Source organism: Urocitellus parryii, chromosome 1, assembly GCF_045843805.1.
Source record: "Urocitellus parryii isolate mUroPar1 chromosome 1, mUroPar1.hap1, whole genome shotgun sequence".
In the NCBI taxonomy this organism is placed as follows: Eukaryota; Metazoa; Chordata; class Mammalia; order Rodentia; family Sciuridae; genus Urocitellus; species Urocitellus parryii.
Window position 1 is genome coordinate 181,221,829 of NC_135531.1, and position 20,739 is coordinate 181,242,567.

At 48.8% G+C, this 20,739-nt stretch overlaps 1 protein-coding gene across 1 annotated transcript; it reads right to left on the minus strand.

The window, feature by feature from the left end:
* Positions 1-1,325: 1,325 nt before the first annotated feature.
* On the minus strand, positions 1,326-14,360 carry LOC144250577 (E3 ubiquitin-protein ligase TRIM58-like). Its single transcript, XM_077793474.1, has 6 exons — positions 13,938-14,360; positions 11,632-11,727; positions 8,229-8,459; positions 6,228-6,250; positions 6,034-6,134; positions 1,326-1,912 (listed from the first exon to the last, which is right to left on the minus strand). The coding sequence occupies exons 1-6, from the start codon at positions 14,358-14,360 to the stop codon at positions 1,326-1,328; spliced, it is 1,461 nt and encodes a 486-aa protein (XP_077649600.1).
* Positions 14,361-20,739: the final 6,379 nt, after the last annotated feature.

The following is a 20,739-nucleotide window of genomic DNA, read 5'->3' on the forward strand; positions in this document are numbered from 1 at the left end:
AAATGAGAGGCAGAGAGGGCAAGCATTTGCTTGTCATTAGACAATTAAGAATCTGAAAAGAAGGTTGTCATTCACATGATTGCTAGGCCAGGGAAGGACAGTCGCAGAAATCTCCTGGAAGAAAAAAAGCATCTTGAACTTTGAGATGGAGTTAAAAAGGAAGAATACACTTTGGGTAGATTATCAAGAAAACATTAATTAAGTTTGCTCATAATTTATATTTGTTCAGCATTTAAGCATTTAGCATTAGAATATTACAATATTTGTTTAGCAATTACATATTAGATAAAAATGAAGACAAATGTGGCAGAATAGGGGGTCTTCAATGACTTTTAAAGGATTTTATTGGAAAGATACAGAATATACTTCAAAAGTAAGTTATTTTTATCATTTCATCTTCAACATCACCATTTTATTTAAATAACACAGTTAATTTAAACTAGTCACATCAATCATGACCTTAAATACCTACCCTAATACTGTGAGGGCAGTAAATTGTTCCAGGCACAGGAGACCCTGAGGGAAGGACCCCTGCTGCGGTACTGGGGCCAGTCCCCTGAGCAGGCAGGAGGCTGCAGCTGTCCCCTGGCCCCATGAATGGGCACAGCCCTTTGGCAAGCTGATGCAAACCTTCCTTAGTCCCTCCTGACCCTGAAGAAAACCAGCTGAATCAAATTTCTAGGGCATTCCTACTTTTACAAACACATGCAGAGATAAAGAGAGAAGATCGAAATCCATGTTATGATCGGAGCAATGAATTTCACGATCCTCAAAAACTGTTCCCAGAATAAGGAAGACAGAAAGCAAGTGAAGACTGTGACTAGAAACACACACGTGTGAAGCATGATTTTGAATATGTTGATGTAAAAGGAAATGAAACTTTAAACAATCAGAGGTATCCAGGAAAAAAAGGGGGGGGCAAGGAATGAGACAGAGGAAGAGCCAGCCAGGAAGGTGAGGGAGGGTCCAGGAGGGAGCAGCCTCAGCCTGCTGGGCCCCCTGCAGGGTTTCCATCTCTCAGGGATGGGAAGATACTGAAGAGAATGGAAATTATAAGGACCATACAGAACTCTTTAATACGAGACTATTAATTTGAAAGAAAAGCCATGGAGTAAGTGGGGGGCCATTCGGGAAAAGTTTGAGGAGACCCTCCAGGTCCAACGTTCCCGCATACACAGCATCTCCTGTCTGCTTGGATTTCAAGGAACCTCCCCAGGCCCGAGCAAGAGGCTGCCCTGAGCTGGGCACTTGGTGAAGCTGTATATCCGTTCCGCCGCTCTCCAGGGCCCTTGGACTGGCTGCGGGAGGACCCTGAGCACAGCACTTCAGGACTGAAGGTTGCCCATGAGAGGAGGGTCAGGGTGGCCCCCGGACGCCAATGTCTCTGCCTCCGCTTCTGCCATCGGTGGCAAGATCAGCGGCGCCTCGTCGCAGACGAAGAAGTAGGGCCGGAGGACACCCGACGACACCTGGCTGAAGCTGTAGATGTGGGACCCGTCCGTGACGTTGTAGAAGGACACCTCGCCGGCCTCGTAGTCCAGGAAGACCCCGATGCGGCGCGGCCTCTCTAGCTGCAGCAGGGGCGCTGACGGGGAGGCCAGCACCATGTACTCGCAGCCGCGCAGCAGCCACAGGGCCCAGACGCCATTCTCCGGGGACGGCGTGGCTTCCCCCTTCCTCTGCACCGAGTCCTGGCAGACGCCCAGGCCCCACTCGGCCCGCACTCCCACCACCACCTCCCAGTAGTGTCTCCCTGATGAGAAGCTCTGCAAGCCCAGGATGCAGGGCCAGGTGTCGAATCGCTCGGGGTTGCGGGGCACGTCCCTCCACAGCTCCCCGTCCTGCACGCTGCGCAGGTCTGCCGTCAGCAGGAGGCTGGGGTGCGCGGTGGAAGGGTCCAGCTTCACGTCCACTGCAGAGAGAGTGATGGGACACGTGAATGCACGGGAAGGACTAGACGCCCCCCCTGGGGGGGGGCGGGTGAGGGTCGGCAACACCCTCTCTCAGACTGCCCCAAGAAATAGGCCTTTCTCCAGGGTCTGAGCAGGTCTTTGATCTGCTGGGGCGCCCAGGGCGGCCTTAACCAGGCCATTAGGACAGCAGCGCTGTCAGCTTGCTGGGAAGCCAAACACCCAGTCGAAGGCAACTTTGCATTTGCACCCAGAGCTCTTGGGTGCACTTAGGATCATCTGTGCTTGGCATGAAATTTATAAACTGTTTTTCTCAAACCCTATAGGATAATTTCATTAATATGAAATCCACTACTTTCAAAATGGTGTGACTGTGGTGGGGGAATTGTACACTAGATGCCCTGACTCCACGCCCTGGTGTTATTACCTTCATGATTATATGACATTCTAGGACAACAGAGGCTATCTGGGAGGGTCTGATCTAATCCCACAAGCTCTTTAAAACTAGAAAGTCCTCTAGCTATCAGGATGGTGGCAGAAGAGAGTCTTAGACTTGGCTCTGATACAGCCTTGCCAGGGTGGAAGGTGGGAAGGGTCACGAGGGGAAGGTGAGAGCACTCTGAAGCAGACTGGCCCCAAATGATGGCTTGCAGGAAAAACAAGGACCGTGGCCTTGCAGCTGCAGGGAACTCCAGCTGGAAACTCCTTCCCCAGACTCCTCAGAGAGGCTCAGTCCCTTGGTTTTGGCCTTCGTAGACCCTAACCCAAGCAAGGGAGCCACCTACTCCCACCTGCAAGTCTGATCTTTGGACCTGTGAGCTTACTAGTGGGTGTGGTCTAAAGTGGCTGTTTGTAGTGATTGATTCCACAACAGGAGGACCATCTAACATGTACTGTGGAGTCCCCGAAAGACTGATGCAGGATTGATTCACATATATAGTACGCAAACGCATCTACATCAAAACCAGAGTACTTCCTTATAAGCACTCAAAGGTAGTAAATTCATTAATAGACCTTAAGGTCATGGCAAAAACAGTTACTACTCGTACTAGTCCAATTCATCTTCAAGCCACACGTCATGAACTTCTATGGATATCTAAACCTGACTGGCCACATCACTAGGCTCTGTGTGTTCATTACCTATGTTAAATCAGGAAGCCACCTTCTTCTTAATTTTTTTTTTTTTTTTTTTTTTTTTTGGTATCAGGGCTTGAACTCAGGGCACTCAACCGCTCAGTCACATCCCCAGTCCTATTTTGTATTTTATTTAGAGACAGGGTCTCACTGAGTTGCTTAGCACCTTGCCATTGCTGAAGCTGGCTTTGAACTCATGATCCTCCTGCCTCAGCCTCCCCAGCTGCTGGGATTACAGGCATGTGCCACCAAACCCGGCTAGGAAGCCATCCTTAATGTGGTTACTACCACCTCACAATATTGATGAGGAGATTCAAAGACTGTACCTGATTTCCCAACTCCACAGGAAGCAAATACCAGCCTGGAATGTGACTGGGGTTGGGGGCGACTGCGGGGCTCATTTAACATGCACAATGCTCAGCTCCATTGTTAGCCAAAGAAATCTGTGAAAGAGCTTTGGCTAGTTCTCTCTGTTCCTTTCTCCTAAACCCAGCTGTCAAGGGTAATACCTTCCCAGTGGCCACCAGGGTGGTGAAGGGACATCTGTGTCAGTTGGCACCATGAGGACCTGACTGTCCTGGAGAGATTCCTGCTCTTTTCCAGACTCACCAGCACCCATGCTTCCCTCCATCTTGGTCTCCCCTCTCCTCCGTCACTGCCCCAGGTCAAAGCCGCAGTGCCATGTTGGGGACTTCTTTCTCAGCCCATGCCCTGGAGTTCTAGGTTGGCTCACTCAACTCTCCAATCAACTCCAGTCCTCTGCTATTGACTGCAGTGCATGTTGCCAGCCTGGCTTCTCCCCTGAAGGTCCTTATTGTGAACTCATCTGCCTCCCAGGCCAGTTTTGGATGCTAAGTATCTGCCAACCTGCCCCCAAACCAGTCGCCCTTCTTGGGCCTTGCCTGCAGCATGGCCATCAGCACAACCAGCTGTTTTGTGTGGCAGTTCTTGGGGTCCAAGACCATGGGTCCTCCTCACTCTCCTCTCACCACAAAACACAGCTCATCCAGGAGCAGATCCCAGCAGCTCCGCCTCCATGGCTGGCCAAGGATGTGGCCATCTGGCACCTTTCATACCAACACTGGGGGGCACCTACACTCATCTGCCACTGAACAGTGACAAAGGACACCAGCTGCTGTCTTGGCATCTTTAATTCATCACAATAAAGCACCCGGATGATGTGCACACAAGGCCAGTCCTGCCCAGGGACACCCTGTGCTCTCCCACTGAGTGCTGCTCACAGAAGCAAAACCACCTCTCCAGCCCTGCTGCATCCTTGTCTTCCTCGCCCTCCCCCCTGGGCTGCCCTCACCATCCTGTCCTCACAGTCCCAGCACACCTGCCGCACTTCCTGCTGCCCGACGCTCTGCTCCTCTCTCCGTCACGCAGATTTTTCTAATTATTAGCATGCATCAAATCACACTCTCCAGAAGTCCGTGTCCTCTCCTCACAGCCGTGTGCCTGGGTAACTGAAGTCAGTATTTGCACCGTGAATCACGGGTCATAGCACATTTGATTTGCTTTTGTTCTTCAATGATTCACTCCACTGGTAGAAAGGGTAGCATAAACTAGGCAGCAAGGGCTGGATTCATTCACTAACTATTTCATTCGGTAAAAAGGAAAAGCATAGGAGGTGACAGAGTCTGGGGGTGTGCTGCGAAGGCCCTCATCAAGTCACATGGCTAGTGTATGTTCACCTGTCCACCAAACAGTGGGATCACTGGGCGCTACAACTGAGGTAGGTTTTCTAATTACAGGACAAGACTGTCCTGGGAAGCCACAGTTTGTATTATGTGGTGCAAAGTAAATTTTAAAAGGAAATAGTAAAAATATTGAATCATCACCATTTTAAAGAACAACATGATTGGTGAACAAAGCCATTTTGTGCAGACCCTCTGGGTGTCCCTGACTGGCATCCGCTCGGATTGTGCACAAATGTCCCCTCCCCCTTCCTGCAGGCAGGTGCACTGCTCCACCCCTTCACAGCCTGACACTGAAATCCTCAGGAAGGCCAAGGGCAGTGCATGAGTCAAGGTGAGAGAGTGCAGTGTATTTTTGGTCTATGTCCCAGGTCCTGACACACCAGTTCCCAAAAGTCCTGAGATAAGGGACTCTTTTGCATGCTAATGAGATGGCTGGTGCTTGGTGGCCTAGATGACCTCAGGATGGGGCTGGTTTCCAGGGAACCCCCTTTGTATTAAAGGGATAGAACCTTCAGTCCAACATCCCCCTACCTCTGGGAGGAGAGTGGGGCTGAAGCTCCAGGGGCCAGCAGTGGCCAGTGGTATCATTGGTCATGCCTGCTGAATGAAGCCTCCATAAACCCAAAGACGGAGCTTGCCAGTGGCTTCACACAAGGAGATCCTGCAGGGAGCACCCAGAGAGGGCATGTTGCCCCACCCCACACCAACCCTGTTGGTTTCCTCCAACCGGCTGCTGGTCCCCATCCTCTGCAACACCCTGTACAATAACTGACCAAGTGTGAGTAGGGTCTGAGTTCTGGGAGCTGCTCTAGCAAACAAACTGTGCTCATAGAGCGGGTCCCAGGAAAGCTGCTTTGCAGTTGGCTGGTCAGAGGCACAAGCCACAGCCTGCTTGTTCCTTGCTCCTGAAGCAGGGCACAGCCTTGCGGGACCAGGCCCTCAACCTGTGGGATTCAATGATGTCTGCAGGTGGACAGTGTCAGAAAAGAGTGAGTGGGAGCCAGCAAGGCAACACCGGAGAACTGACCGACTCCTCGAGGGAGACACCCACATGTTCTGCTGGACAGGTCTGATGCATTGTGCCCGGGAAGGAGCTGGAGGTCTGTCAGGCTGGACCCCAGGTGAGAGGCCGCAACACCCTGAGAGCACACTTGCATATGAGAGCACACTCGCACAGTGAGTCTCAGAGACCTGAGGCTCTGCTGTGGCCACAGGCCAGGGCAGTAAGGGCAGCAGTAAGCCCCACACTCCCAGCATCAGTTCCCAGGCTCGGGGGCTCCACCCACCTTGGAATCTCCTCAACATTTCCCGCATGCCAGGGATGCGACACGGGGTCTTCAGCTCCATGGGGATGGTCTCTGGTTCCAGCCGCATCACAGCCTTACTTCTGAGAAGAGCAGAGAACCCGGAAATGTCAGCATGGCCACACAAGCCCTCTCCTCCTCCCCCGCTCCCTCACTGGAGCGGAAAGTACACTTACCGGCTCAGGGCTCCTTGCACACCCTGGAAGTAAGAGACACAAGCAGGTGTAAGTGCTTCCCACAGTTGACTGGGGACACACCATGAAAATGTCTTTAGAATGTACTGGAAATAATTAACAAGCAACATAAGACTGCAGATGACAGTGGATCTCTGTTAATTAAAGGCAAAAAAGGCTATAATTGAATTCTCACATGACTCTCAAATTTAAAAATCAGGCATATAATTAGAACAGAGTCAGACTACACAAAATTTATATTAATTCCCATGAAACCTATCCATGAACTATGGATTGTCAACTGATAGCTCTGGTTGTTGGGCTATTTTAACAGTTACATTCTGCACTTTATACAGATGGAATTAGGGTAAAAATCCTACATGTTTTCGGAATTTACTTGAGGAACATGTATAAGTACGGCATAGATCCTGGGACTGGGCATATCGCTCATGGTCGAGGGCTTGCCTGACTTGAACAGGGCCCTGTGTTCTGTCCCAGTACTCCAGAAAACGTCATCCTCAAATTCGAATTCTCTGAAACAACAGACAAAGCTACTAACTGTCTAAGGAGATAAGAAAGGAAGTCACTACTATCCAGCAACAGTGTATCTCAAAGCGGGTAACAAAAAGGTCACCTCCAACACACTTGTCTTCTTCCCTAAAAGTGGTCAACAGTCGGACAAATTTCAACAAGGCATGAATGCAGGGAAACCATTTGCCTTGTCCTTTATGGACATGATTGGCCTGGGTCTTGGCCAGTGGGGTAAAATGAAGATCATTGGTATCAGAGAAGAAAGAGAGAGGACACAGACAAAAATTATGTAAGAATATATTCTTACTATGATTTGTACTATAAATCATTTTAACATTTATATGGTGTAAAGAAATACTCATTTTAAATGAGATTTATCTGAGATAATGCAGTGAATATTATTTTTGAAAATGCCAACATTCCTGTGCTTACTTGCCACCTATACTTGAAAAATTAATTTCTTTCTGGCTCTCTGTTTACTCATTAGGAAATGAGCACAGCCATGACATTGGTAATGGGAATAAAGATAGTATGGGCATATTAAATTAAGTGCTTGGTAGATAAAAGCGTTTCATGCAGTTACTTAGTGATTCCCCATCAGATCCACAATATTGACAACTGTGTTTGCAAATGTCCCAGGACAGCGACTGGGTTTATGTGTCTGGAACTTGCAGTGTCCAGAGGCGAGTCAGTTGGGACACTGTGGGCCAGCTGCTCAGTGGGGATCTGCACTCTCTTTTAGGTTAGAATCCTCATCTGTCACTGGGGCAAGGTACAGAGAAAAGTACCAGGTGAATGAATTTCTCTTGCAGGCGGCCCTGTGAACAACACCTGTGGGGAGGAATGGCCATGTCTGTGACCCCAGACCCTGGGGAGGCTGGGGCAGGAGGGAGTGGTTCAAGGCCAGCCTGAGCCTCTGAGTGAGACCCTGTCTCCAATTAAAACTTTAAAAAGGCTGCTCCGAAGTCCCAAAAGATTGAGAAATCTGCATGGGAGTCCATACACTCCCACCATGCCTGGAGTCTGTACACTCCCACCATACACTCCCCTTAGGACTTAACACGGGAATTTCAAGCTGGACTAGGTGAAGCACTGCTCATACTTCTGGCTATTTTCCATGAAATGGGCTGCCAGAGGCTTTGGGGGTTGAACATTCATGAAAATCAGCAATATCATCTTTGACAAAAGACGGTTTCTCAGCCAGAATGGCGCAGCTTATCCTTGCTCCCGCTGTTCACAATTACATAAATAATTAATTTTCTCTCATCACGTATTGAAGTTTTTGTCTTTTGCATGAGCTAAATGGTCCTCTGGGTGCCTCCTGACTCAGGGCCCAGTATTCAGTCGTAAGATGCCTTCTAAGGAAGTACTGCTGAGCTCTGTCCTAGAGAGCTGGGTGCCTTCATGTCCCATGTCAAGGCTTGTCCCCATCCCCTCAGCCCTTGTAGGCCTGCCCTCCTGAGGCCGCCTCACCTCCAGCAGCCCCAGGGCTGGGCGCTGGCACCTCTCCTCCAGCTCCTCTGCCAGCTCCTTGAGGGCCTTGCTGTGCTGGGCCAGCTGGTCCTTACTGTCCCGAAGTCTCTGCAGGGTGGCTCTCTCCTCCTCCTCCAGCCTCCGCAGCTGCAGCTGCTCTTCAAGGGCCAGAAAGCCTCGGTGCTTCTCAAACTCCAACCTGAAGCGCTGCCGCTGCATCTCCACCTTCTCCTGGAGCAACAGGAGACCCCATCAGGCTGGGGCAAGGTGTGCGGGGCCTGCCTCACATGGGACAGGCAGCCAGAGAAGGGACGTCCCACATCATCCCCGAACCCACCCCCCCTCACTCTGCACCTCTGGGGAGGACCTCAGAAACCAGAGGCCGGGAACAGGAGAGGTGGCCGGTGGGGTTTTCAAGCTCAGAGTCTGGGAAGACTGTGGCTGTGGGCCCCCTTCTGCTGCAGGGCCAGAGGCAAGGCCTTCGGCACGCGGGTTTCAATATCACGAGTCAAATGCAGCAGAAAGAGAAGTGTGGGGATCATCTGGGCACCTCCGAGAGCCTGTGTGGCCCCACAGCAGAGGGCTGGCTCTGCTGCTGGATGGGTGGCCAGGAAGAGCAGGAGGCCTGGGCTGTGAGGGACAACGTGACAGGAGAACACCAGATGCTCTCTTGTCCCAGGAGAAACAAGAAACCAGCACAAGGCTGGGTCCTCTGCAGAGTCCAGAAGAACTAACTGCCATGCAGGCCACTCACTCCAGGCTATTACACCAGCCCCTATCCAAATCTCCCTGGTGCTGAGGACAGAACCCCTGGCTTCACTCAGGCTGGGCAAACTCTGCCCCTGAGGCACACCTGGCCCTCACACGTCGGTGTCTGACTGAACCTAAGGATCACACTGTGCGCAGGGGATCGCATCTAAATGTTATTCTCTTGAAATTAGTAGCTAGAAACCCAGCTTTAAACTGAGCATGAGCGGCACATCACCCTCCCAAAGCATCTGCACCTTGGGTTGTCCGTTTTGTTTTTAAACCTGATAGTTTCTTGGTTTAATTGAAAGGCATAAATTATCATCAAAATTATTATAAAAGACATATAAATATATTTGTAATCCAAATAATAGTTCTCCCCAAATGTCTGAAGGTACTTTGGATCGCCCCTCTAGGGGAGGTGCCGCCTGCTGCCACCATCCACCGCAGAGGCTGAGTGCTGTTGAACGACAGCCTGCGGGGGCAATGCCTGCCCCGCCCCCCCCACACACACACACAAGGAACTGAGGGCCCCACTGGCCACAGCGCCAAGGTTTCCCACTTCCTTCTTCCCATTTTGCATTCCTACCTCCTTTACTGTTTTCTAAATCACTAATTCATACACTCTTGGCCTCCTCCTCAGGGACACTGACTCTGCATTTCACATTCTGTTTCCTGAGAGGCATGGCTCATAGAAATGCAAACTGTCTCCCAGGGCAGGCTGCTGGAGAGAGGGCTGAGCACTGCCACAGGGAGAGGAGTCCAGGGGTGCACTAGGGATGACGGGGTGGAGGGGCTACGGCAGCCCAGCTTCCTTCATGTCACCCTCTTGAGTGCCACCTTGGGTTGTCCGTTTTGTTTTTAAACCTGATAATTTCTTGTTTTTCTCCTACATTTCATTTACACACAGTGGCTGTGAACCTGGGCCAAAATGCCCTCCTCTGCAGTTCCACAGCTGGGGATGCTTTGGGTCACCACACTTGATGCTGCCATTCATGGCAGAGGCTGGAATGTTGCTCGGCCCCTTCTGGATGTGAAGAAAGAAGAAGTGCTGCTGCAGAACTTAGAGCTCCTTTCCATCAAGCCTGTGCCTGATGGTTCTGGCTCATGTGAACATGAACAACAAGAAGTTCAGACATGGCTACTTGCCTCTGAACATGATATCTTAGCATCACTTCTATGTTATGACATGCGTTGGAGGTTTTAAAATGTGGGAATTCAGATCTTGCACTTGGGTTCCTGATTTCATAAATCTGTGGTCAGGCCAATATTTAAAAAAAAATTAAATATTATTAGCTTTAAATAATAAAGATTGTGAATCAGTGCTTAACTTTACCTATAATAGACATAGCAATAGGAGAAGATAAGACTTATTCCATTAGAAAAAATGTTAGCAAAAATGGTCCTTATGAGCCAGGTACAGTATTGCACTGTAATTCCAGTGACTCACTGAGGCTGGAGGATCACAAGTTTAAGGCCACCCTCTGCAACTTAGTGGGACCTGTCTCAAAATAAAAAGTAAAAGGGGCTTTGGATGTAGCTCAATGGCAGAGCACCTTGAGTTAAATGCCCAGCACAATAAATAAGTAAATAAATAAATAAATAAATGTCCTTATGAAAATATCTGTATGAAGATAGTATATCAAACTAATTTTTTTAAAGAGAGAGAGAGAGAGAGAGAGAGAGAATTTTTTAATTTTTTTTTTTTTTTTTTTTAGTTTTCGGTGGACACAATATCTTTATTTTATTTTTATGTAGTGCTGAGGATCGAACCCAGTGCCCCGCGCATGCCAGGTGAGCGCACTACCACTTGAGCCACATCTCCAACCCAAACTATATTTTTGAGGAAGAAAATAATATAAAATAATATAAAATATAAGAATGATTCTAGCAGGAAGAGGAATATTCTATAAAATATAACTGATCATGTTGTATACTGTGCTCTATACATAATATACCCATCTACCCATGCACTGTATGTGGTTCACAGCCTTGACACTTTGGCAGGTTTGACCTACAATTCACTGTTGTGGGGTGCAGTTGCTGTTCTGGGCACTGTAGGGAGCCGAGCAACTTTCCAGCCTCTGCCATGAATGGCAGCAGCAAGCTTGGTGACTCAAAGCCTCTCCAGCTGTGGAAAGGAGAGGAGGGCTTAACTTTACCTATAATAGACATAGCAATAGGAGAAGATAAGGTTCACAGCCACTGTGTGTAAATGAAATATAGGAGAAAAACAAGGGGGGAGGGGCTGCTGAAAGATGGGACCCTGGATGGATGACCCAAGGAGGCTGAAGGCTCCAGTCCCTCCCTGTATAGATGGCTCCTGGGAACTGCACCACATCTGTCACCAAGCCTGTGGCATTCACTATTTAACTGTCTGACAAATACAGTTTGACACTACAGTAGCAGGTGGTGGCACACACCCCAGCAGTGAGTTTCACAGTAAGATCAAGAGAGTAAAGCTATTTATAATCTGGATAGGGTCTTGCCGACAGAGGTTAAAACAAAAATGAACAATGTCATTTGGGGTCTGGGACAATTCAGGATGGCCATGAGATGTTTCCATAGAGCGCCTAAGTAAATGGCAAGCTCGCTGGAGAATGGAGACTCAGGAAGAGGGTGGTGCCTGCAGCTCCCCAGGCCCAAGCACGCCTACCTTCCACAGCACAGTCTTCCTCCCCATGTTAGCTTCCTGCATCAGGGCCTCCTCCATCTCCTTCTTCACCAGCTCCAGCGCTGTCTGCAGCTTCACCTGTGTGGAGCAGACTGTGAGGACCTGCAGGATCAACTGGAAAACTCCCTAGAATGCAGTAGACACCTTTGCTGGTAACTCAGTTAATATCAGATGCAAAGATACATCTAAAATCATGCTCATTGCACCATTACGATAGTAAAACTATAATGACTAAAATGTAAAAATGAGTGGCAAAACATTTTACATTAACACGATAGGAAACTTAATGTCAAGAAATAGAATTACAATGTCAAATAAGTACATTTTATAACAGTGCCAATTTTGAAAAAAATGCTTATAATGAATATGTAAAAAATAGATGGAGGGAAATGAAGACATCATTAGGTGAAATGTCATCTATTGGTGCTAGGTTGAAGAGTGATACAATTTTTTATTAATTACGATGAGAATCAAGTGTTTGTTATTAGTACTATAAGTCATGATATTTCACCAAAAATAAATTTTGTTGGTTAAAATATGTTAAATGAAGTCAGGTGCCGTGGTACATGCCCATAATCTCAGCAACTTGGAGGGTGAGGCAGGAGGATCTCAAGTTCAAGGTCAGCCTCAGCAACTTAACACCGCCCTAAGCAACTTGTGAGACCCTATCTCAAAATAAAAAAAAAAATAAAAAGTCTGAGGATGTGGCTCAGTGGTAAAGCCCCAGGGTTCAATCCTTGGTGTCAATAAATAAATTAATAAATAAAATAAAATACTTTAGGTGAAAAACACAATATTCTGTACATCTTAAAAGGAGTAAAAGAAGAATATAAAAAAGCCTACCAAACAATTAAACAAACAAAAACCCAGAAATTAGATCTCTGTTCAATGATAAGACCCTTCCAAGAAGCAAATACATGCATTTTTTTAAAAAACAGGAAGCACCCATAAAGACATATATAGAAATATGATTTTAGTAGAAAATAATACAAATTCTACCTCCAAACTTATTCAATAAATCTTACATATATATCATTCACTTTAAAATATTATAATACTCTATATAAAGTACACATAAAATAACATTAGAATTCATGGTGGCATCAGAATAAAAAGAGGCATATGTTTGGTGTTTGCAAGGAATAGAGCCATTCTCACTTGTAGACAGAGGAAAGCTCCCTGGGACCAAGGACACTGAGCAAAAGCAAGGAGGTGAAAGAAGAGCATGTTTGGGGACAAGAGTGACTAGGCTAATTTTGCTGGGTCCCATGTTTGGATCGGATAAGAGCAGAAGGAAGGGGACTTCAGAACCTAGAAAGTCGTGATTGGCAGGCCAAGGAGTTTGGATGGTACTTATTTTTTATCTAGTTGACTACTGAAAACAGAGAACGCCTTTAGCGATATCACAGCAGCCATGTTCTGGATGGTACCTTGGGGATTTAGACAGACAGGAGCATACTTGACTTTTCAGGTAGGCTAGAGAGCGCCTAGTACCTGTAATTTGCAGAGGATAACAGAAATCAAGAGGAAAAATCTAGAGAAAATTCCAAGATTGTCCAGATGAATGTTGGCTCGTGAATACCCCAGTCCTTAACTTAAAACAAACAAATAGAATAAATAAATGAAAGTTTTAAGAAAGCTGGTACTTGGAACTTATTCCAGTGTGACGGAGTGCTTTGGCTAACTGTGCCATAGATTAAAAAGACAGCGTTGACCTCTTCTGTGCTAGCAGCTGTTCCAGATGCTGGGGACAGGCACGTGTTTAGAGTATGTCCCAGGACCAGAGGGCACCTGTGGGAAGACACCTGGGCAGAGTCCCTCGGAGCGCTCTCGGGGTCAAGCACCTCCTCAGGGGAATGCTCAAGTCCTCGGTTCCCAGACCTTCGTGTGGAGTCGAGTGGCCCCCTACTTCAGGGGACCCAGACAGTCCAGGCAGGAGCAGACGCTATTCCTCAGCCAGAGGGTGGCCTTGGTGTCCGTGTTAAGGGACCTAGACAGACACCAGGCAAACGCTGCGCCCTTGGAATCCCGTCAGTGGAAGCGAGTACGACAGAGGTGCAAGGCTGTCACCGAGACTCACTGCACAGCCCGCCGGCTCGGGATCGGGAAGAAAAAGACCGGCTTGAAAGCCAGGGACCGAGGGTCCTGCGCTCGGCAGCCGGTCCCGCGCTGGCTAGCTGGAGCCGAGGCAGGACGACCCTGGCCGGCGGGGGCTCGGTGCCCCGGTGCCTTCCGCCCGACACGAGCGGCCCGCGGCCCAGCTCCGCACCCGGGGCTCCCGCGCTCACCTGGTAGCTCCTGGCGGCCTCCCGCAGCGGCGCCGTGTGGTGGCCCTGGTGCTCGGGCGTGGTGTCGCAGACCCAGCACAGGAGTGCCTGGTCCTCCTCGCAGAAGCGGCTCAGGTCCTCGCCGTGCCGCGCGCACTGGCGCGCCCCCGCGGGCTCCGCCTCCATCCCGAGCTGCCGCACGCTGTCCACCAGGCTGGCCAGCTGCCGGTTGGGCCGAAAGTTCTCGGGCCTGAAGGGGCCGCGGCACTGAGGACAGGCGTACACGTCGCCCTGCGCGCTGTCCGACTTCTCGCAGAACTCCGAGATGCACCGGAGGCAGAAGCTGTGGCCGCAGTCCACGCTGATGGGGTCCTGCAGGAAATCCAGGCACACGGAGCACCGGGCCTCCTCCCGGAGCCGCTCCCTGGGCGTCCCGGAGGCCATGGTACTGGCCTCGCCTGGCCGCGTGGCTGCCGCTGCCCCGCGGCGTCGGTTATCTCCTCTGTCGCCTGGAACCAAGAGAAGGGCTCATGGCCAGGATGGGTTATCGCTGGCTGGGGTTCAAGAGTCTTAATTAACCACTTCTGCTGATGATTTACAACTCAGACACCGTCAACCACAGGGGTGAAATTGACATTCAAGTAATCCTCACCTCCTAGGAAGCTGAGCTCTTTCTCTCTTCCTCACTCTTCCTTCCAGGGAACATTTTTATTTGAGTTCTTTGATGTAATGCAACATTTAAGTCATCTGAAAGGGAGACATTATGGAGATTTGACTACTTATCTCAAAAGTTCAAAAGTCCAAAGTTTAACAGAATTTTACAAAGTAAGGGCTGGGGTTATGGCTCAGAGGTAGAGCGCTCTCCTAGCATGCAGGAAGCACTGGGTTCGATCCTCAGCACCACATAAAATAAAATAAAGATATTGTGTCCACCTATAATTAAAAAAATAAATATTTAAAAAAAAACAAATGAAAAAAACCCACAAAACAACAACAACAAAAAAAAAAACCAAAGTAACCTGAAGTGCATCGATGAAAGGGATTAGCTGACTGTAGCCAGGTTCTGTGGGCTTCATGATATTCCAGGTGAACTCAACAGGGTGGCACATATTTGCCTAAGGGTGAGCCCATTTGAACCTTTCTCTCCAGGCCGTGCACCTTCCCAGTGGAGCAGGTACTAATGTTTCCAGGGTCAGGAGATTTGAAGAATAACTGAGCTCCTTCCTCTCCTTATTGCTGATCCACTCCATGGTCTTCCTATAGCATAGTCATTATTTAAATCTTTTTCTTTATATAGTATGCTCATTTTTCTTAATCGTCTTTCCACCAACTTTAGTTTTTCTACCTTCTGTGAATTATCTAATGATAAAGAAATGAAACCATTGAAGAGGAGATACCTGAATAGATGCACATAATGATGATAGGTCTACAGCCCAGCAACAATTCTGAAGGTTTAAAAAATATGGCACTGGGACTGAGGTTGTACAATGGTAGAGCACATGCCTAGTACATGGGAGGCACTGAGTTCCACCCTCAACATCACATAAAAAATAAATATTTTAAAAAATGTGGCACCCATTTGCTGACAGCCAGTATGGACTGGTGTGTTACAATTGGGGCAACACATACACTGGAAGTGAGAAAGAGGTAATCCAAGGTATTAGTTGGAAGGCACATTTCCCACCACCATCAGTGCATCTATGGGAGGGGGGAGACTGAGATAGGAGCAGGTAGGGGATTAACCAAAGACCTGCTCCCCCTAAGGGGAGGCAGAGTTGTAGGAGTACAGTGAGGTCTTTAATGTCATCAAGAAGGCTGGCAGGTCGGTGGGAATGTCTGTCATCTGAACAAAGTGTAATTTCACTATGGATGAGTTTTAAGGTGACAGTGGGTCGTGCTTCTGGCAAATCAGTCTGTCTGTGCATGTTTATGTTTATTGGTAGCCACGGACCCTGGGGCTTGAGGCATGAGGATGAGGAACAGAGCCAGGACCTCATCTCTAAAGCAGCCTTGAGGTCAACTGAGAGAGATGAGCACAGACTCAGGCCAATGTGTCATTACAAGTTATTACCTGGGAGAAATATCACCCACCTGTCCTGCAGGAATATAGCAGAGGACTCTACAGTGGCCTGCAGGGTCCAGACAGACCCTGCCAGGTCTGCTGATGTGTGAGGGCGAGTGAAGCTGCAGGTAGATCCCCCACCAGTGCACACAGCGGCTGTGGAGGAAGGCAGCTGGGGCACCAGGTGGCCAGAGGCAGCCAGCCAGGCTCATGCTGGGCCTGAGGAGTGGCAGCAAGATAAGTTTGCAGGGAGTGGCTGGGCCAGATGACTCAGGCCCTGGCCTTCCTCCAAGGTTGATGCCTATGAGCCCAAATCCTGGCCTGGGCTTTGGTAGTCAGTGGGGTGTAAAGGACCCTGAGGTTGCCTGCCCAAAAGTGAGGTGGAGAGATGAAATGGATCGGCACTTCAGGTGCAGGACACTGAAGATGTGAGGTTTGAGAAGAAAGGGAAAGGGCTGCGGGCCTGGAATTGGAGAAGCCGACCTGGTTCCAGGTTGCAGGCTGTGCCACTTGCTAAGAGGCTGGGATGAGCTGGGTCACTTTCCCTGCTGCATTTCATCTCACACTGGAGGTCAGTGCTGCGGCCCTCTTACGAGGCTGTGCAGAGGGTCACATGAGCTAAGAGGCACCACATGCCAAAGAGAGGTCCTGGCATAAGCTGGATATATTTAACTAAAGACAGAAAAAGAGATGACAAAATGAGTGGAGCAAGGATAATGAGTCAGAAGATGAGCTGCTTAGGGTCGGGGCCGGCTCCTGTTTTCACTGCCGTGTCCTGGGGACTTCATAGAGTGAGTGGCACATATGACACTCAGCAAATACTAGCAAGCGGGGGGGGGGAAAGAAGGTAGGAGAGAATTCAAAGGTGACCATTATGCATCCAGCATGACATCTGTATCTTTCTTATCATCTTGTTCTGTCCCCATGGCTCTGGCAGAGGCTGGAATATCTAATTCACAAAACTTGAAATACAATAAAGCAACCTATTGGCTCCCATGCATGGATAAGTTGATAATTAGGGTAATTTGAACCCAGACACCCCCATACGATGGCAGGCTAAGGAAAGATCACCATTACTGGTGGGGTCATGGTGGTTTTTAGGAGGTTGGGGTGAGATAGGGGAGGTCACTTATTGTTTTAGAGCTGTTAAGCTCAAAGCTCAAAGTGTTTTCTTTCTTTTCTTTTTCTTTTTTTTTTTTTTTTTTTTTTTTGGCACCAGGGCTTGAGCCCAGGGGTGATTAACCACTGAGCCACATCCCCAGCTTTTTAAAAATATTTTATTTGGAGACAAGGTCTTGCTGAGTTGCTTAGGGCCTCACTAAGTTGATAAGGCTCACTTTGAACTCCCAATCCTCCCATTTCAGCCTCCCAAGCCCCTGTAATTACCTGTAATTACGTCTTACACCACAGGGCCAGGCCTAAAATTGCTTGTTTTCTGACACTGGGAGGCTAATGAGGTCTATAACATTGTTCTTAAAAACAAACTTCCCTTAGGAGTGGGCCAGTAGTGGGGTGGATGGTAATAGGACTGCAGGAAGCTCCTCCCAGGCATCTGATTATTTAACTTGAATTCCTGTTTCTCATGGTCTCTCTTTCAGGGTAAACAATCTTTGTGCCAATGCTCCTTGTTGTTAACAAGGTTCTGATGCTCAGCCTCTCCATTCCTGACCCTAACCCTGATAGACTCAGGGTGCAAAGTTTAGGATCCCCACCACCACCCCCGGGGAGCCCTGCCCATCCTCCACACCTCCTCTGGCCTCCCTGGACAGCCTCCTCTGAAGCCATCAGCTAGCTGGAATATAGAAGCCACGTTCTCCTGTGCTGTTAGCCTTAGCTTACTCCCTATTGGCAGGGGGCTGGATTTATGGATCAGTGGTAGAGTGCTTGCCTAGCATGCATGAGGCACTGGGTTTGATCTTCAGCACCACATAAACAAAGTTTGGGCTCTTGGTCTCTGCACAGCCTCCTGTTTATGAGGAGCCCTATTGGCCAAGGCCCTCATCTCTCCAGGGTCCCACCCTCCTCTCTGCTTGAGGGATCCACAATCTCCCAGCCCCACAGCCTGAGCTGAGACCTCAAGAGCACCAGGTCTGACTCAGCATTTCCCTCCAGCTTGGGGATGTTAAAATGTCTCTGTTTGTTTCCACTTAAGCAATTGCACCCTGCATTTGTAACCCTGACATTTCTTTTTTTTTTTTTAAACATCTTATTTTACCTTCATTTACTTCTCTTTATTTTATTTTTATGTGGTGCTGAAGATCAAACCCAGGGCCTCATGCATGCTAGGTGAGCACTCTACCACTGAGCCATAAATCCAGCCCCCTGACATTTTTTTTTTAATGGAGTGAAATACACTTAACAAAAAATTGACTATCCTGGGGGCTGGGGCTGTAGCTCAGTGGCAGAGTGCTTGACAAGCATGTGTGAGGCACTGGGTTCAAGTCTCCGCACCCCATAAAATAAATAAATAAAGGTATTCTGTCCATCTACAACTAAAAAAAATTTTTTTTAAAATTTACAATCCTGTTTTTAAGCACAGATTCGGTGATATTAAATACATCAAGAGTGTTGAAAACAATGATAATCTCCTAAACATTTCACCATACACAGCTGTCGCTCTGTTAAATAATAACTTCCCGCTTGCTCTGCCCCGTGGCTGGCGACACCTTTCTGCTTTCTGTCCCTTCATCCTGCCCACTCCAGGTGACTTACCCAGGTGCGTCCTCTAATACTCGCCTTTTCTGTCAACTTACTTGACTCAGTGTCACTTCTGCAGCAATCATCCTCATCATAACATGTTGCGGATTTCTTCATGTGTAACCGTAATAATGTTTCATTTTACACACACACACACACACACACACACACACACACACACACACACAGACACACACACACCCCACAGTTGACTATTAACTCCTCTGTCAGGAACTCATGGGCTGCTTCTGTATTTCAGCCGTGTGTGGAATGCCTCTAAGAGCACAAATACACATGCAATCTTTCCAGACCCTGGTTTATTCTGGTGGGTCTGTACCTGGAGGTGGGATTCCACATCATAAGGTAGTTCTAGCTTCTCCAAAAGTGCCAAAGTTTCCAATTTCTTTACAAGCTCCCCACTCTTGCCATTTTCTGCTCTTATTTTTCATGGTTTTCCTTTTTCAGTGCTCATGCTGGGGTCACACCCAGGGCCTTGCACATTCTGGACAAACACTCCACTGCGACCGTGTCTCTAGCCCTGTTTCCTGCTTTCTATTGCACTGACCTAATGAGTGTGAGCTCCTAGCCCTGCGTTTTCTGCCCAGAAGCCCCACTGAAGCCTGGCCCACCCAGGTGGTCTCTTACTCCCTGTAGGCACAGCACCAACCTTCCCTGCCCAGAGAGGGATGCTGGCGCCCAATGCACCTTGGTGCTGCCATGGAAGGAATTCAGGGAGAAGGGCCAAGCTCTGACCACTCCCAGGGTCCAGTGGTTGTGAAAGTGGACCAAGGACCTACCAGAGGTGGATGCCGAGGAGGCAGATGCCCTCCCCAGCACTCTCCATGCCCAGAGCTCCAGACAGCGTACCTGCATTTCAACAAACTGTATCTATGTGATAATGCTACATTTAAAGAGTGGTTTGTATTATTATTTTATGCAATTTGCCTGATTCAGGGACAATAATGCATTCTGTTCACATTTTTATTCCCAAGTCCCTTTCCTCTGAGCCAGGACAGAGTAAAGTCGAGTCAAGCTCCTGCAGGAAGTTAATAAATGTGATAGCCCAAGAGAGTCTCATCATCTCTCTTACACCTGCTCTGTGTTTTAGATGGGAGAGAGTCTCCACTTGAGCACATGTAGGGAGCAGTACTGGCTGTGGACAGGGCTGGACTGGACGGTGCTGTCCTGTGCTTCTCAGGCTGGCCGCAGGCCACCACTTACTGGTTTAATAGATGATTTCAGCTGCCATGCACCAGAGAGCACGTCCTGCTTCAGGGGAAACTGGCACATGGACAAAATAGTGTCACAGAAGGGTGACATTTCCAGACCCAAGTACTGGGGGGAGGGGCAGCAGAACACAGGTAGCATGTGAGCCCGGGGACGGACCTGAAAACTCACAAAGGAGCTTGTGTCTGAAGTTGGTGCTCTGGAGGCTTGGCAGATAAAGCCTGCCCTGTCATTCCGGAGGATTCTACTCAGAGGAAGCAGTGTGCAGAGAGCAGCCGAAGATGCAGGACTGTCTTTCTGGTGTGCTGGGTCCTCAGGAATTTGATGTGTCTCCTTCCTAGGTGGCCATCCAGGGAGACTGGATAGGGCTAGTTGTGCGCGCTATTCCAGAAAGTGTGATTTTTGTTGATAGAAAGTGGATCCCAATGTCATCGCACGCAGTATGTCTACACTGCGGATGAGGCAGTCAGTGTGGAAGCCCTTGGGTCAGTGTGGACTAGAGGCTTTGTATATCCTCAGGGACATCCCAGTAAAGTTGTGGGGTGTTCTGCTGGCTATTAGAGGCAGCCCCGCCCTGGCTGCAGCTGCACAGGGCCCATTGTCCATCTGACAAATGGAAGACACATATGCCAGGCCTCCCTGGCCTCCACTGGGTGAGGCGTCAGGGAAGCTCTTCAGGGAGCTTAGAGGCCGTCCCAGCCCTTCGTGTGGATCCAGTCTCCAGTCTGTGTAAAACACAGGAGAAAGGCGGGGGCACTTCTCCAGGCCACGGACTTGCACACTTCTTCAGGGGCTGCCTAGATCAGGTCCAGGCTTCACACCGTGCAGTTGTGGATG